The sequence below is a fragment of the Cucurbita moschata genome, unplaced genomic scaffold (assembly GCF_002738365.1).
Source record: "Cucurbita moschata cultivar Rifu unplaced genomic scaffold, Cmos_1.0 Cmo_Scf00016, whole genome shotgun sequence".
NCBI classification, from domain to species: domain Eukaryota; kingdom Viridiplantae; phylum Streptophyta; class Magnoliopsida; order Cucurbitales; family Cucurbitaceae; genus Cucurbita; species Cucurbita moschata.
In genome coordinates this window covers 2,874,243-2,891,879 of record NW_019268532.1, presented here as the reverse complement: position 1 = coordinate 2,891,879, position 17,637 = coordinate 2,874,243, and the positions used below count along the sequence as shown (strand labels likewise).

The 17,637-nt window shown below is 35.3% G+C and overlaps 3 protein-coding genes and 1 long non-coding RNA gene across 7 annotated transcripts; 1 reads left to right on the top strand and 3 right to left on the bottom strand.

Annotated features, from left to right (window-relative positions):
• Positions 1–625: 625 nt before the first annotated feature.
• On the bottom strand, positions 626–7,586 carry LOC111454451 (phosphatidate phosphatase PAH2-like). 4 transcript variants are annotated; one of them, XM_023095938.1, is made up of 13 exons: positions 6,048–7,586; positions 5,692–5,999; positions 4,511–5,378; positions 3,694–4,001; positions 3,487–3,560; positions 2,465–2,549; positions 2,288–2,374; positions 2,136–2,208; positions 1,786–1,829; positions 1,410–1,538; positions 1,235–1,333; positions 1,036–1,157; positions 626–961 (listed from the first exon to the last, which is right to left on the bottom strand). In XM_023095938.1, exons 1-12 carry the CDS (start codon positions 6,961–6,963, stop codon positions 1,101–1,103), a joined length of 3,048 nt encoding a protein of 1,015 aa, XP_022951706.1. In that variant the 5' UTR covers positions 6,964–7,586; the 3' UTR covers positions 626–961; positions 1,036–1,100. The 4 variants fall into 4 exon arrangements, with proteins under 4 accessions (XP_022951706.1, XP_022951703.1, XP_022951705.1 ...); XM_023095935.1 differs by having other exon boundaries at positions 5,692–7,033; positions 7,251–7,586; XM_023095937.1 differs by having other exon boundaries at positions 5,692–7,033; positions 7,331–7,586.
• Positions 7,587–11,628: 4,042 nt separating this feature from the next.
• LOC111454561 (BRI1 kinase inhibitor 1-like) lies at positions 11,629–12,970 on the bottom strand. Its single transcript, XM_023096064.1, has 2 exons — positions 12,879–12,970; positions 11,629–12,591 (listed from the first exon to the last, which is right to left on the bottom strand). Exon 2 carries the CDS (start codon positions 12,531–12,533, stop codon positions 11,748–11,750), a length of 786 nt encoding a protein of 261 aa, XP_022951832.1. The 5' UTR covers positions 12,534–12,591; positions 12,879–12,970; the 3' UTR covers positions 11,629–11,747.
• Positions 12,367–13,244, top strand: LOC111454562. Its single transcript, XR_002712452.1, has 3 exons — positions 12,367–12,494; positions 12,933–13,054; positions 13,203–13,244. It is a non-coding gene; the product is annotated as an uncharacterized LOC111454562 (long non-coding RNA).
• Positions 13,245–14,441: 1,197 nt separating this feature from the next.
• Positions 14,442–16,744, bottom strand: LOC111454087 (B3 domain-containing protein At5g42700-like). Its single transcript, XM_023095389.1, has 7 exons — positions 16,570–16,744; positions 16,375–16,470; positions 16,207–16,238; positions 15,951–16,113; positions 15,627–15,833; positions 14,969–15,052; positions 14,442–14,743 (listed from the first exon to the last, which is right to left on the bottom strand). The coding sequence occupies exons 1-6, from the start codon at positions 16,702–16,704 to the stop codon at positions 14,996–14,998; spliced, it is 690 nt and encodes a 229-aa protein (XP_022951157.1). The 5' UTR covers positions 16,705–16,744; the 3' UTR covers positions 14,442–14,743; positions 14,969–14,995.
• Between the last annotated feature and the right edge of the window lie 893 nt (positions 16,745–17,637).

Genomic DNA, 17,637 nt, shown 5'->3' with positions numbered 1-17,637 from the left:
AAGTTCCTTTTTTTAGATGCTATAAAATACGGTTTCTTTCATCCACAGACATTTCCTCCCAACTAACAAAGCTTTAGTTTAACAAACAATATTTGTCTCCAAACTCCAAGCTTGGGCCGAGAATAAAGCAAATGAATTGATCAAGTACGACAAAATCAGTAACGGTGTTCTCACTAAAAAAAAGAGCTACAATTCTTCTTCTCTAATGTTTGAGAATCAACTCAACTCAACAATCGAGGATTTGTATCTAAAATCCCAAAGGAAACGACAATGTTACAAACAAGTTTAGCTCAAATGCTCGTATAAACCCAAAAATACAAGTACAAGGCAAAACTACAAAATCCTCGATAAAAGTTCTTAATGAAAAGGCATCTAAATATGTCACTTAGTCGAGAGCCGATAAAAAAGATGGTTTTCTCAACATAAGAGAGATAACAAAAACTTTTAATTTTATAAGTTCAATTAATCCATTCTATGAAACTGAGTTGAGCTTGACAAACTCATAGATTATACCAACCAAATCATCACGAAGAAATAATTAATACGAGGTGTATCTATATATATATACACACACAAAGGTAAGATAATTATAAGAAAAACAAAATCTCCAAAGGTAAGATAATTATAAGAAAAACAAAATCTCCATCAAGATGGGAACTTATTCACATTCAAGGTCCCTCAATGGAAATAAATAAATAATTTATGGAGCTTAATTATTTACCTTCATTTAACTTACATACCTACAAAAGCTAAACTCTTGTTGGATGGAAGCACCAGACTGTACAATAATACTATATCCATCATGCAACACAAAAAAAAAAAAAATCAACTTCGCAGTGATCAGCATGAAATATGAACTGATTCTGCTCATGAATTTTGGTGCGAACCAACTGGTTGGATCAAAGCTACTGATCCAGAAGTTTTAATAACCTCTACCAATGAATTTTGCAAGGGAAATCACCTGGAGCATGTCACCACATGTTAAGACTTCAGCATATGGCATAAAATAGGTAATGAAAATCAAAATCTACTAACCAAGCACAGGTGAAGCCCATATTCAAGGATCTCCAACTTAACGAGAATATTTCAAAGAGACAACATTAAAAATCTATCAAGGGAGGTGGTAATTTCCAGTAATTCCATGAATTGAAGTCCTCCTGTGAAGCAACCAAGGAATTGATTTGATAAAAGTATATGTAGAATTAGTTGAAGTTCGGTTTAAAGCTTACGCAACCTGCTCGGACGAGGTAATGGGTGGAAACATGCCATTGACGAGGGTGTGAAGCGAAGCGTAAGATTTTGTGTCGACGCGACGGTTTACAGCAACCTCCCCCTACAACCATTATGAACATTTTTGAATTTTGATGCTACCAAATAACATTATGCTGATGCCCTCTCAGATCAATCACCTTGGGATTAATAATGAAGATTTTCCCCTTTGGAATTCCAACTTTAAGGTAGCTGAATTCATCCGTTTCCCTGTTTCCAAAGCCAGCATAAAATGGATTGCAATCCGGAGGAAATAGTTCTCTGATTCTCTGTAAGTTATAAAAAGCAGATTATGAGTCATTTTATTATGAACCCATGTGAGACAGATGATACTCGAGTTTTCGTATTTGAACGATGGCGTGAATAAAAGATGCTTAATATCCAAGTAATATATTTTCAACTTGAACAGTCATGCATCCAAGAAAGCACAGCTCATCATAACATGAGAATGAAAAATGTAAAATATGTATCAGTTTAAATACAATGAAACTATCAGGGGATAGAAGGAAAACCGACCTCCAAGCATGCAATCTTGAACTCGTGAGGAGCCCGCCGAATAACTGAGAGGAAGGAAATAAGCTGTAAGGTGTTAGTGACAAATCCAAGCAGGCCTATATACATACATAGATACATGCTCTTCCCCGCCCCCACCCCCGCCCCCGCACACCCACACCAAGTAGCATAGTCACCCATGTACTAAAAGGCTCAAGGGTCCACATGACTCTGTTAAACTAACATTTAAGGGGAAGGATACTAAAATCTAGACTTCAAAGAAGAAGTATTGGATGGTCAATCTCAAAGCATAGTCACATAACTGGACGGATGTTATGGTTCAAACGAAAAGATATGGGATAAAAGGCAGTAACCTTCTCGATATAGTGAAGGGAAAAGGCCATCAGGGGAGATGACAACAGGCCCCTCTGGCAAAGCCTTCCCATCCTGCATTGATGAAAACCAAGTAAAGATCAAGCGTGCATATTAAGTAAAGAAGTTAAGCACTGAATAGTGAATACATTACCTGCTTGAGGTTGAAAAGAAATTGGCGGGTGTGATAGGCCTGAGATATTGATCGTGCACTAAGAAAAAGCAATTGGTATCCATTTTCCTGAAAATACAAAGATTTGTAGAGAGTTCACTGCATCATAATTTCATCAAAGCCGATCATCCAACTCCATGAGGGTGAGATAAAACATACCTTAATAGCAGAAAATAAATTTGTGACGCCTGTTTGTGACCAATCCATTCCAACAAAGGGCATGAATTGACCTAGAACATCCGATCTAAGAAAACAAGTGTAATTTTTTAAAAACAAAAAAATTAAACTGTTATCAAAGCGAGCCTAAGCTATTTATTGCGTCAAAAAATTGTAGCAAACAACAAAGAACTCAATAGATTGTGCTACGAGTAAGCTAGATTTGATCAAACGATAGAAAAGAAGCTAGGAGAATTTACTGCATGAAATGCTACAATTTCCATTGGAAAATAAAAATATGATAATTAAGAAAAGAACTATTAAGAAAATGGAAAGCGGATAGACGTTCACCGACGTAATAACAAATTGTCAAAGGGGAATCCACCTAGAGTACGTAGGTACAGAAGAAATCCTAAAATTGACAATAAGAGTCTTCTTTTTTCTGTCAACACAGGTGACCAAACAACAAACTGCTGAAACCAGACATTTCCAAAAGGTACCTCTCTTCTTTGACATCACTCCTCCAAAAATAAAATTCAACAAACATTCTCCGCACAGCCAACAGAACAAAGGACTTTTCTGATTCCTAACTATCATGAATTTTGAGGAGGAAATCTAGTTGTCGTCCTGCACTGGCGATATAGTTGGCTTGTGTCCCCAAAAACTTCCTACTAATGAATTTTATCCTGGAAATTGGAAAGTGTTGAAGAGCTATCTACCATGTTTAGTTCGTTCACAAACGTTTAGCGTCTGTTCATGATGAAGTTAACAAGAGAGAAATCTTCCTATCACCAAGTGAATAATTCAAAGAAAATAACTCTCAAGTATCCAAGAAACTAGATTCCAGCAGATGTTAATTTTAGTAACTAAATCATTGAAAGATACTAATGACTAGTCCAAGTGAAATATTTTCAGTCTGAAAAAGATTAGAAAGTAGCCAAGAACTTGATTAAACAATCCAAAATATGAGTTCTATGCTTAAATCAGAATTCCACATTCAAAATCACTAGGATGAAAAACCATACTTTGTTATTGTTCCATCCACATCTGATATCACTACGCGAGTATTCGATTTCCACAAATAAATCCTGGCATCAACCTGTTGAGGAACATAATCAGACACGAAATGCAAACGTGAATGGGAAACAAAGGAAGGAATAAAACAGGGAAGGCTGAAATCACCAGAATCCTATGAGAAAAAAAAAAGGACAAATTATAAAGAGAAAACCGACCTCCTGTTTCCCCAGCACTGCAGTGTAGAATGTGAAAGTTACCGTGTTTCCCCCTTCCTTTAGGTTTAAGGATGCCAGCTGCTTAGATGTTGGCGAGATGAATCTAACCATCTTTTTCTCCGCTTTGCGCTTAAAGATGCTCACTTCTCCATCCACGCCTATGTTCCTATCTGAACCCTTCTTAGTATCAAAATCTGTGTAACCATCAACAGCTGATGGAGTTACTTTTCCAGAACTAGATCTTTTGAAAGAGAAAGGCCAAAGTTTCCAGTTTCCAACTGGGACAGCCGTTGCTTCTGCTGGACTACCTGTAAGAGTTTCTCAATAGGGTCAACGACTATAACAATGTTTCATAATGGATAATAAATTCATGTTCTGAACTATAATGATCCTCACAAAAAAAATAAATAAAAGAGAGGCAACCACACTCCATAAGGAATGATTGCCAACTTTTAAGCGTGTTCCCTACAGTTGTGTTTCCCGAGAAGTAATAGCATCACTTTTGGATAAACCAAGTGCTTCTCTTTTCTAACTATTAAGGGGGCAAGAGTTTACCTAAAGGAGTCTTTATAACATAACAAAGCTGTTCTTAAAGATATACAACGTGCAGGTTAATAAATCACAGAAAAAAATGGAAGCAATATAATCCTTAAAAGTCACGGTGGATCATGTATATACTTTAGAGCCTAAACTCATTTACAATTTTTTTATGAAAGTACTCAAAGGTAAACTTTTACAATAAGATATCTGTTAAAGTGTTGATATAATTAAAATTATCATATCAGCTTTCGGGTTGATTGGAACATAGGTCTCTTACCCACTGTAGAATTCGGAAGAAGACTTTGTTCTTCTGAAGCCAAGGATTCTTTGGTTTTTGAGCATTCCTCTGCCGCTTTCTCTTCTCCATCTCCACCAAGCTTGGAGCTTGAACCATCTTTACACAATTCCATCCACTTTAATGGTTTGGAATTTGAGTCTACAGAGTGGCTTAGAGGATGATTGATCTCAGAGGCAATTGAATTATTAATATCGGCCTGCATATTGGGTAATGATGCTGCCAGACGATCAACTTCTGTATCAGAAATTGCGTGGCTTTGAGGAATCGTGATGGGACTTGCGATCCCCTGACTGAAGATCTCATGACTATCAATAGAAGTGCATGTCTCAAAACTTTTAGTTACAAATCTATCCTCTTCATCAGTGCTACTTGGATATACTAATGGATACTCTTCTTTATCACTGTAATGGTGGCTGTCTGACCCTACATTCCCATTTACCTCGGTTTCTGAAACATCAAAATTACTGAAAAGGAATTCTTCATCATCTGAATTTGATGATGGAATTATATGGCTTTCCTTTGTTATGACTCTATTATCAATAGAATTCAAAGAATTTTGGAACTTGCTTGTGACACTTCCATCCACACTTTCGTCATCTTGAAAGTCCGAGGTGAAACTTGAAACTATGTTATCAGACTTCAATTCTTTAACTGAACCAGGCCTTTCTTCTGTGGAGACTATTTGAGAATAGGCAGCTTCGAGTGTCAGTGACTTTCCTTGGTCCATTGTGTTTACTTCATAGACAGAAGTATTACAATGATCTACTTGTTGAGAATAGTTCATAAGGACTTCAACTTTTTCAGTCTCTAGATCAAAATCTTCCGCTACCATGCTAGAATCTGTATCCTGATTTTAAATTTTTTATATGTCAGTGCTAATTAAAAAGAATTTAGTGAACTTTAACAGATCTTGATATGTCCATTGTGTTTACTTCATAGACAGAAGTATTACAATGATCTAATTGTTGAGAATAGTTCATAAGGACTTCAACTTTTTCGGTTAGTGAACTTTTCAAACTTTAACAGATCATGGTAGATTCTTTCTATTAACTCTCTGTATCAGTAAAAATGCTAGAACTAGGCTCTGAATTTTACAATCCTGCGTCGCTTAATGGAACATATGTATGAATGAATTTTGTTAACGTCAGAATAGAGCTTACCTCCGGCTGAACTTCAGTTGTCACATGCAATCCCTCAGTATGGACTCTAGCGATCCCGGATCCTCCGTTGGCCAGGTGGGAGAATTTATGAGTCAGTACCACTGAATCATCCAATGTCGACATTAAGCTCTTGGAAGTTTCATAGAACATTGAGGATCGGACTGCATCAGGTTCACTATTGTCTTCAGAATTACTGAATACTTGTGAAACAATATTTGTTTCATCAGATAAGCGCTCTCGTATAAAGTTCTCCCTGTGTCCGTTATATGAATCACGGTTCTTTGACGATGAAATTTGGGATTTGGAATTTGCATTTGCAGGGATGGTTCCCATCGCATCAACAGTATGTTTGGAATTCTTTACAGTATCTATTGCTGCAGATTTCACTTCATATGTCTCGTCGAAAGCCTTTTCCCCGATAATGGAAGTTTCGACCACTCCATCCTTGGAATTTAAACTTGATATTTCTCTAAGCTCTACGTCTTCCAATGGTAATTGAGAGCCATTGGTTATGTGCTCTCTGCAGGTATCACAGTTTTTCTCGAGATTATTTCCCATGATACCTTCGACTGCTGATGCGACGTGGTTGTTCCCATCGTTTCTCTTCAACTTTTCTTCATCTTTGCTGTTTGAAGTATCAGTGGAAGTAAACTTGGAAGAATCTGATTTCTCAAGCTTTTGTTTGCTTAGATTGGTAGACCACCTAACCTCTAAAAGATCAGCTGCCATCTCAGCACACTCCAGTGAGTTTATCCTTGCAATAGATGTATCCTCACGATGATCTTCTTTAACGGTTTTACTACGACCCCAAACAAATCCAAGTATCCGTTGTCGAGAGCTAGTCTTCATCAGGATCTTCCCATTATCCTTACTCGTTTCAATCCCATCAATCGAACTCCTAGCATCACATTTGCAACTTTGTGAACTGAGGATCCGCCCACCATTCAGTTCATGCAGCAATTTCCCCTCAGGATAAGGTCCAGATTCTCCTTCAACATCAACTTCCCTCAAAAAATAAGCTTCTCCATTATGATCCAAACACATCGCAAAATTAGCTTCAACCCCATTTACAATTATATTGACCAGCTTCTCCCTTGCCTTCAAAACACCTTGAAATTTCCCAAACCGTACATACCAAGGCGATGATTTAAAACTACCATCCTGCTGTTCAACTACAACAATGTCCACAGCTCCGCCAAACGGATGAAATGGCGCAGCAACGGTATAAACGCCCTTCGAAATGTAGCTACCTAGTATCCCCACAGCGTTCATCGTCCAAAAACTGTGATTCCTCAGATCACCCTAATCAAAACTTGAAAATCTTTGGCCATCACATAACAACCTGTACAAGCTCCCCCATAAAATTGTACGTACAATGTTTTAGCTCAATGATCCCCAATCATATATCTCCAGAACTCCTAGAAATAAAGAGAAAAGCACGCTATACACACAACTAACCCAGATCACAAAATTTCAAGACTACGATCTCATGAACAAGCGGAATCAATCAGTTCAATTAATCAATTATTAAACGAAACCCAGATAGATAAACCACCGACCTAATCAATGTAGAAGCAGTGAGCCAATTCAATGCAAAGAAAGAAGCTAACAACAATATGGATTTTGAGTAATGAACGACCTGAAGACTCCATTGATCAGAGAGCGATCACGCCATAATTGGAAGCCTGATTTGATATGCAAACGAAACTCGTGTATGAAAGAACCGCGAAGAACATAAACCGTTGGCATAATCAAAGCATATTCGCTTTTATTCGATGGAATGTTCCTCCGCCACTTATCTGATTCTGATTTTGCAGAACAAGAACAGCACGTGATACGCGAAACGTCGAAAACTTTTCTTTGCGGAACCAGAACGAAAGGACCGAAAGTTGAGAAGTCCGGTAAAAGAAAAAAATAATAATAATAAAAAAAAGATAAAATTAATATTTTTTTTACAAAAATCATTAATAATCTTTTAATTAATAAAAAATAAAAAATATTCCTGTCCAGTATGATAAAAGGTCTCGCATCGATGGAGATAATATTCTTTCATATGTTCACATCCTTTTTAAATTAGCCGATGTGAGACTTTCATCTGACACTTACCAAATAAAAAATAATTTGAATGGAAAATGTTAATATTTTATTTCAAAAATATTCTTTAAACTCTCTTTAAAATTGTCTTCAATATTCCAATGTTTTAATATCTTTAAAAGTCTAAAAATGCTCTTATGATTAATGCGTGGACACGGTAATACTCATGAATTTTGAAAAGTAATATTAAAAATTTTGGAGATAATTTATGAAATGTGGATGAGCGATTTTCTTCTATATATTGACGAACAATAATTTTTTTTTTTTTAATAAAAGTTAAGGAGGTTAATGCTTTTAAAATTTTATTGGTATTTTTTAAATATAGTACTCGTAGTAAATATATTTTTTAATTTTTTATTAAAAAAAAGTTGAAATTCAACGGAATATTGTATTGAAAAAGTTGGAACGTATTTTTGAAATAAATTACTAAACAAATTCCATCAAAGACCATCTGTAAATGTATTTTTGAAAAAGAAATTAATTGGAGGGTATTATTGTAGCTTAAATAAACGAGGGGTACGTGAATGAACTGAATGTCACATTCGAATGAGAGTTGTCATGATTATGAAAAATTTTTAAAAATTGAAAATTACTACTTATACCAATAAGGTACACCTTTTCGGTGTTCAATCATAAGAACTTCATCATTAAATATGTTTCATAGGTTTATAAGTGAGGAATACTATCTACATTGTTACTAGGCTTTTTAGAGAAGCGTGAAGCAAAGTCATGAGAGTTTATGTTCAAAGGTGGACAATATCATACAATTGTAGAGAACCATGTCCAAAACGTAGTCATATCGATAAAGGGTATACTTTGTTCGAAGGGTCCAGAGAAAGGAGTCGAGGCTATTCGAGAGCTCCGAGAAGTACTATGGGAGTTCATATGATTTGATTACCCGATCAACTTGGCCTACCTAACCCAAACCATTTTATTTGAGTTCAATTTTATTTATGATAGTGGGTTGAGTTGAGTTTTTAGAAAATAAAAAAATTTAGTTTAATTTACGAGTTGACATCTTTTGGTCGGTTCAACTCAACGAACCGAAAATAGTGTACAATTTAACCCGACTCAACCGAACACTATTTTAATGTCAATCCAATTCAATTTCGAGTGGTTTAAAAAAAAAAAAAATCCAAACTCAAAACGATTGTAAACCAGAGTAGATCAATTCATGGGTTATTGAGCTGCTGCAAAGTGAGATTGCTCCAATAGGCCAATTAAGCGGTGTACAGCCCTAATTCGACTCACTGTACTAGGAATTTGTTGGGAGCAATCGCTGCGAACGGCCATGGCTTCCTGTTGCTTATCTAGGCGACAAGTAGTAAAAAGGTCATGATCCCAATTCCCACAAAGAACGTTTGAAAAATAAAGTTATGGGTAGAGTGAATCTGAAGTCGAGGTAACCATAATTTTAATGGCCACATTGCACTTGTAGTCACTGGATCCACTTATCCTTGTTTGGTTTTGATTGTTAATTGATTTCGAGATTGTTTCTATTGTTCAAAATTTGATGATCTGTTTTAATCTTTCTTTCGTACTGTCTTCTGTTCATTGGATTCGATTAAACCATTTTAGATAATTGATTCTTCTAAGTGTGTTTAAGAAAAAAGAACATTGGGGTGAGGAATCTAATATTTGATCCATCTGGAAGAAGTTGATTTGAAGAAAAGTTATAGAATCCAGCGCTGCTTTCGATGGGTTATGCATGCCAAGTGTTTGATAAAAGTCCTCTTAGAGCTTTGTGTTGATTTTTTGCATTATATCAATTGATTAACCATGCTATGAGATAAATGTGGTCATCCACAAGCTTAAATTCTGAGAACGAACCCCACAAGCCATCACTTTTTTTCTCTGGGGGCTGTCTTTGATGGATGGCAGGGCAAGGATCGGGTAGTGGTCTCTTTCATTGATCCTAGAAAAATGGCATTCATTCACATATCTGGCAATGAAATTCAATGTCCATATTGGATTTTCTTATTAAAGACTGCACAGGCGCCTCGGTCACACATGCACATATACACGCGGTGTACTAATAAATGCATTGTAGGCTTAGGGGGATTGTTGAAAAGACTGAAAGCAGTTCTTATTGAAAAAGGTAGCTTTCCTGTCAGTCGCCCACACCTTTAGCATATAAATTATTCATTTTGATATCTTCCAATTTAAATAATCATATCAACTGTTGTTGAAGCCATTAGTGCCCTTTCTGAATTATTGTTCTTATTATTATAGTATTGGTAATTGGGGTTATCAATATTATATATGAATGTCCAAGGCATTATCTCACTTGACCCCACACCTTTTTGACCCCATTAGCCCTCTCCTTTCAGAGATTTCACTTGTTTTGATACGGGGACCCTGCCCCCTGGTGTTTGAAGCAATGTTTTCAGGCAAGTTTTCCTTTCTCAACATCATTATGCTTGGGAAGTTGTATAGCTAATAAGCTAATCTCTATGGAAAAAAATTCACTGTCTCTTTATGGTTTAGATTCTTTTTTAAAAAGAAAGCAAGGGATGGGTGTGGCAGAGAAACTGATATTTGTTCGGTGGGAGCCCGTTATTGAATCTGCTCAATATTAGGAATCACAACTTTCTACAATGATATGATATTGTCTACTTTGAGCCTAAACTCTCCTGGCTTTACTTTTGGTTTCTCCAAAATGTCTCCTACCAATGAAGATAGTGTTCCTTACTTATAAACTCATGGTCTTCCTTTTAATTAGCCAACGTGGGTCTCAATAATCCTCAATAATTCTCCCCTCGAACAAAGTACACCTAGAGCCTTCTCTGAGGCCTATGAAGCCCTCGAATAGTCTCCCCTTAATTGAGACTTGACTCCTTTCTTTGGATCCCTTGAACAAAATACATTTTTTATTCGACATTTGAGTAACTATTGACTACAATTTCAAGGCTCACAACTTCTTTGTTCGACATTTGATGATTTTATTAACATGACTAAGTAAAGGGTATGGATCGGATACCATGTTAGGAATCACGATTCTCCACAATTGTATGATATTATCCACTTTGTGTATAAACTCTCATGGTTTTCCTTTTAGTTTTCTAAGAAGGCCTCATACTAATGAAGATAGTGTTCCTTACTTATAAACCCATGATTTTCTTCTTAATTAGCTAACGTGGGACTACTCCTTTCAATAATCCTCCCCACTCAATTCTTTTGAACTTGTACCTGCTTCCAAAACTTTTTGTGGTTTTTGTCTGGCTTACAAATGATTCAAAAAACAAAGTTTTTTGTGGTTTTGTGTGGCTTATAAATGATTCAAAAAGACGAAAAGGAGAGATCAGCGCTGGCAGAAGAGGGGTATTTGCGGGTCCAAACTTGGATGGCTGCTCGATTTAGCCTGTGCTCATGGCCACTCGATTATATGAGAGATCACAAGGTCGCTGATAGATTGGTTCACATTTTCCTTTCTTTTGAAGGTTAGTAGATCAATCACCTTTTCTTGTGTCGTTTTTTGTATCCTTATCTGCAGAGTGCCATGCCTCAGTTGTAAAACCAAAATGTTAACTATGAACTCTCTTCAAATCAGAGCTTCTTTTTTCATATCACTATAAGTTTCAGTAACCACTGTAATACAAACGTACGTCTAAACTTAATATACTTTTGAACAATCTTCTTTTATTATACCTATGAGGGTTCAGACTAATTTTGTGCACGTCTCAGCTAATCCTAATCCCACCTGACCTACTATATTTAGTTGTCAAAATAAGAAAGCATAAAATATAAACAACTCAAAAAACTGAACATCCCGTCAAATAAAACACCTCTTAAGTTACATGATCAAAAAATATTGAAATATGAACATTATATTCTGGACTGATTTGATATCTCTTTGTCTATATACTCGTACATACCACATTAATGCAGAAAAGTAAGTATGATGAATAACTTCTAAAAAACAGAAACAGAATATGAACAATATCTATCCTTTGTGTATGCCCTTAACATTTAACTCTCTGAGAAATTGCTGCTTGAATTGCTGTCTGCAACTCCTCCATTGTGCTATCATTATTGGAAGGAGGAAGTGTTGTATTTATTGGAGATGTTTTCTTGGAAACTGGAGCTGAGAGCTCACCTCTTCTTCCTCCCTGTTCTGGCTTGTTTCTAAAACTAAAATTACCTGAAAATGAATAAGACTGTCCGTGGAGTTGTTGCATATCATCTCTTCTCCCTCTAAGGTGTAAAAATGGCCTCACCATTTTCGTATATCTCTTCAATAAATGGCTGAAATTGAATCCGAACTTCTGTTTGAGATGCTTCTCTTTAGATTCTTCCTCTTCAACTTCATACCCCTTTCTCCACCTTAAACCAAGCAAAGAGAAAGATCTTGCCTTGTGTTTTTCTCTTGTATCTCTGTTGCTGTTTTGATAATGTTCATCGCTCTTACAATTGGTGAAGTTGTTCATCTCTTTGTTAGGCTCCTTGTCACTTGGCAGGTCTCCAATGGGAAGAGCAGAGCTTTCAACGGAGTTTGTTGAGCAGTGGGGAGGGGCTCTCGAATGAGAGAGGAAGTGGAGAGGAAGCAAATGGCCATGGAAGAAGATGTCATCTGCTGGAGACAAATCAATGGTGAAAGAAGATGGGGTTTTGGTTTTGTCTGTTTGGAGTGAAACTGAGAAGGAAAATTCATGAGAAGGCGATGAAGATGCGGAAGAAGGAGATGAGGAAGCTGGACTTTGTTCTTCAAGGTACTTCTCTTTGATCTTCTGATGCCTGTGGATGTCCATAACTCTTAAATTCAGAGAGGTTTTTCTCGACAGATCAATTCCTTTGCTTATTCTGAATCTGAAGAACAAACCCAATTCAAAACTTTAGTTTTAAGGACATTACCAAATCATTAGGAATTGATGAGAAGATTAGAGGGTTTGAAAGAGAATTGGGGATGTCTGCCCTTTTTGCCTTCTTTGCACCTTCTTAAATTAAGCTTTTGGAGGAGAAAAAAATGGCCAGAAACTACCGTCACAGACTGTCCTATCTTACAGCAAAAACTTGACCAAATTCAAATTAAAAACTTGCAAAACTCCTAATAATAGATACAAATTTAAAGCAATTTTATATTTTATCTCTATTACCTTCCAACGATGTAAAACTGTTATATCGTTGACTTCTCCCATATTTATCTCCAGGAGGAGTGAGAAAGAGAGATGAAGAGAGATAAGAGAGAGAGACAATAACCTTGCAGATATTGAGAATTCAAATTTGGCAAAGAAAGGCAATATCCTTTACACAATTGGGAGTACTGTTCTTGGTATGTGTTATATTCATGGATCTTTCTTACCCTTTTCTCGAGATAAATGTACGGTCAAATTGGGCTTAGCTCAATTCGTAGGATATATATGATGCACAAACTTTTAAAATTGAATCATTTTTTAAGTGGTAAGTAAGGCCGGGTGCAGGATTCTTCAAAAAAAAGTGCAGGTTAACTCGGAGACTTGGGAGCTCAAAGAGGTTTCTCCTAAAGTGGCTTATGTAGTGGTCGAACGGCAGAAAGCTCGCTAGGTTTCACTTCTCTCTCTTTCCTTTTTCAATGAAGTGGAAAGTTTAAACTTAGTAATCTGACATTCTACAAGTGACTTGTCTAGTCGCGAAAGATTCAAAGTACTAAATTTCTCCTTAGAATTAATTAGGATAAAACAAGGTAGATGTTAAATTTCTTTAACTAAATCTCTAAATAAACTAAGGCCACTGTCACCCTCACAGCTAACATAAAAATATATTCTTTTGATTTGGTTGATTAATAGACACAAAGGTTGTTGGTATAATCATAATTAATATTTTTGAACATAATGGTTGTCAGATGGCATAATACCAAAATATTGGGTTTGGTAACTTTAGAAAGTAATGGAAATTAATCACATTTTATTATTATTATTATTATTATTATTATTATTTCTTGTCTGAACATTATGTTCTATAATACAGACATTTTTATTTCTTTTCTTCAAAAAGTTGAAATAACACCAATAAATTGACCTGAAATGAAATGCCCTTTTTTAAAAAAAGAAAATTAACGACAAATTGTATGAATTATCGTTTTAAAAAATTATAAACGTTCTTTTTCCTTCAAGCCTAATTAAATATTTTAAAATATTTCAAAAACATTTTTTGGAAGTCGATTTTAGTTTTCTTTTATTGTAATTTTGTGGTTAATATTAATTAATCTGAATATTATATCATATACATTTTAATTCATGATTAATATGAAAGTTAATATGTCTTAGGTTTTAAAACTTTGGTATAATAAATTTTTCAATTTTTTTTCAATTTTTTTTTTGGCTAGATATATTAATACGAATTCAAAATTATAAAATAAAATTTTAAATCTAATTCAGCCTTAATTTATAACTAATAAGCAGGTTAATTAATTTTCAAAAAATATCTAATAGATTAAGCAATACAAAATCAAATTTTTTTTACGTGAAAATATATTTTCACTTTTAAAAATTTTCAACATGTCTAAATTGCCTTCTCTAGAATCTATTTCTTTCGGTTAGAAATTCCGACTTTCTACAATAGTATGATATTATTCAAGCATAAGCTCTGGTGGTTATTTTTTGGACTTTCCAAAAGGCCTCATGGAGATGTATTCCTTCACTTATAAACCTTTTATCATTCCTTAAATTAGCCAACGGACTCACGCCCAACAATCCTTAACAAATTTCTTTGCTCGTACAAGTCTGCTCCTTCAAAATCAGTCAAATTTCTACCCGTTCACAACAATATAGCGTAAACTAAACTAAACTAAAGGTGAGAGAGAAAGAGAGAAGAAGAGAGGTACCACTACAGCAGACAAGCACTTTAACATACAAAGTGTTTGCATTTACTTCATAGAGACAGATTGTACAAGAGAAAGGTTGCCGTTGTGCTCCAAAACCAAGATGACAAAAAAAAGTAGCTGCCATTATGTATGTGCACGTTCCACCCGGCAACATCTTGCCTGTAATGAATAATGGCACTTAATAATTTAGAATAACCAGCAGGAGATTGTGGTTTTAAACATGAGTAAAAGAACAGGGACCAACCCAGATCAGAGGGAGGCTTGCTCTTCCTAGGTTCAAAAAGTTCAAGCAAATTGCAGCAATACATAAGGAGAAAAAGAATTCTAGTTTTTGATGGGGAACTCAAATGGGTGTGTTAGCAAGGGATTTTGTTTAGAGATTACCTGAGTTGGGATGAAAATGTCAGTCATTTAGCTACTGTTAGAATTGCTATCTTTTCTGGAACTATTCGCTCTAAAGATGTACACCTGAAACAGAAGTAATAGGAAAAATCTATGAACTTGTAGGGGAAAAATGAAACTTGTGTTTTATAATCGCCAAAATCCATCGCCATCCGATATTATCTGTTTTGGGCTTTTCTTTCTGGGCTTTATCTCAAGGTTTTTAAAACGTGTCTGTTAGGGAGAGATTTCCACACCCGGAATGTTTCGTTCTCCTCTCCAACCAAGGATTGTGAGATCCCACATCGGTTGTAGAGAGAACAAAACATTCCTTATGAAGGCATGGAAACCTCTCCCTCACATATGCGTTTTAAAATTTTGAGAGGAAACCCATAAGGGAAAGGCTAAAGCGGACAATATATGCTAATGTTGGACTTGAGCTTGAGCTCATGAAACGAGTGATTACAAATTTTTTGATCATTTGTGACTTGGGAGTTGAGAATTTCCAAAGAATCAAACAAAGTTTTCTTAAAGCAAAACATACTTGGATCGGATGAGTTTTCTTTAAGACTTGGTATGACTTATTTTGCTCCCACGATGAACCATTTCATTTAAACAGTTTTCAGAAAAATACATACTAACTTGAAGGGAAAACAATCACCTTGCACGTTGTAGGTTTAATGAATTGAAAAATCACAGCATCCCCATCAGCCAATTTATGAGCAACTGAAAAACCCTTCCATCCGCCACTGAGTCCTGTTTTTCGTGCTAAATATACTGTTGGATATTCATCTCCATCTTCATCTATTAATGTCACAATTCCATCGCGATTTGGAAGGTGCGTCTTGCAGAAATGAGAAGGAAGGCCCTGCGTTTACAACTACTTTTTGATTAAATATCATATAAAAGTATATCACACATCCAGTTCATCAAGCTTAACAGAAAGGGACAGAAGAAGATCGTATATGCTTAACAAATAGCTTACCAGCCAGAATCCACCACTAACATGAGATGGAAGCATCGACCTTATAAAGTTGGGATAATTCGTCTCTAATCCAGATTGTAATCGCTCAGCTCTTTCAAAGGCATTTTTTCTTGCTTCATCCGAAGAATAAACTCGATTTGAAAGATCTGTAGCATTGGAGATCCTATAATCCCCAAACAATGAACATTGGTAACAATACTACATGATTCAACCATACGGAAAGTCATTTATCCTAATTGTTTTTTAATTCATCTACCTTCTAGGAATCACCACACGATTTACAACAACCTGTCAAAAAAGAAAAGGAAACAGAACCAATGAAGAAGAGGTTTCTTCGAGGACTAAAATCTCTCTCCAATGCAAGCAGCAGTGAACTTTGAGCTCATCATCCAAATGCAAGCAAAATAAGGCAAGAATGACTTACTTCGGCGTAAACGGGGGCGGATTGTTTCGCTATGCGACTGGATCTCCTCACAACTACGAGTTGTTTCTGCGTCACGCGAGGCTTGGCGAGCTTACTCTGTGAAATCGGTCAAGTAGCAAAATAAGCACAATACAACAATCCATTGACAAAGTTAGCGTAAGTAATAGGAGATATTGAAATATGAAATGGAATTACAGGCGAGGATTTGGAAGGGGAAGAATGGAGGAGAGCTTGAGAAAGCAAAGGCAGATTTAGGGCTTCCATCCGCTTCTTGTTTTCTTCGAGTCTCTTATGGCGGCATTCCTCGTATGAGAGATTAGCGATCCCCATGGTCTCTTCTTCTTCTTCTTCTTCGCTTCTTAGGGTTTGGTTTCTGTGTGAAATGGAAACAGGGAGAAATTTATTCAAACGAGTCGACCGTTAACTTCCCACTATTATATTATTAATTAGTTAATTAATTTTTTTTTGGGTTAAAATATCATTTTATTTTTTCTATATTTTGTTTTATTTCTTTTTTTAGCGAAAATTTAAATATTTAACATTTTATTTGAGATATATGTTTTAAATTAATTGAATTATGTTTGTGTGGTCAACTCCCCATTAATTTGGAAAACAGGGTTAAAAGTTTTAATTTAAGCTAAATTAATAAAAAAAAATTACTGAACATTTTCTCCCTCTAAAAATATCTTTTAATTTTTAAATTTTTTTAATAATATGCTTAAAACTTCAATTTCACTATTATTTTATTTCAAAAATATCTTTTACACTAAAAAAAAAAATAATAAAATAAATTTCATTAATATCTTTAAAAATATTTAAAAAATACCTCTAACCAAGTTTCAATAATACTCTAAATTTTTTTAAAAAATTAAAAAAATACTTTTGAATTTTCAAAAGTTGGTTAATATCCTTAAAAAAAAATTTTAAAATGTATATAAACACAATCACCAACAATAATAATCTTAGATGATAAAAGTCCTACATCCTCCAATCTATATAAACAAAGAATACACTCTCTGTTGGCCTTTTGGGGAAGCCCAAAGTCATGAGAGCTTAAGCTCAAAGTGAACAATATCATACCATCGTGAAGAGTTGTGTTCGTTTAACATGGTATTAGAGTCATGCTAGAGTCATGCCCTAAACTTAGTCATGCCAATAGATTGGTAAATCCTCAAATATCGAACAAAAGACTCCAAAAGAAAAAAGAGTCGTGTTCGTCTAACAATCTTAACCTTTACAAAAAAAAAAAAAAAAAAAAATTAA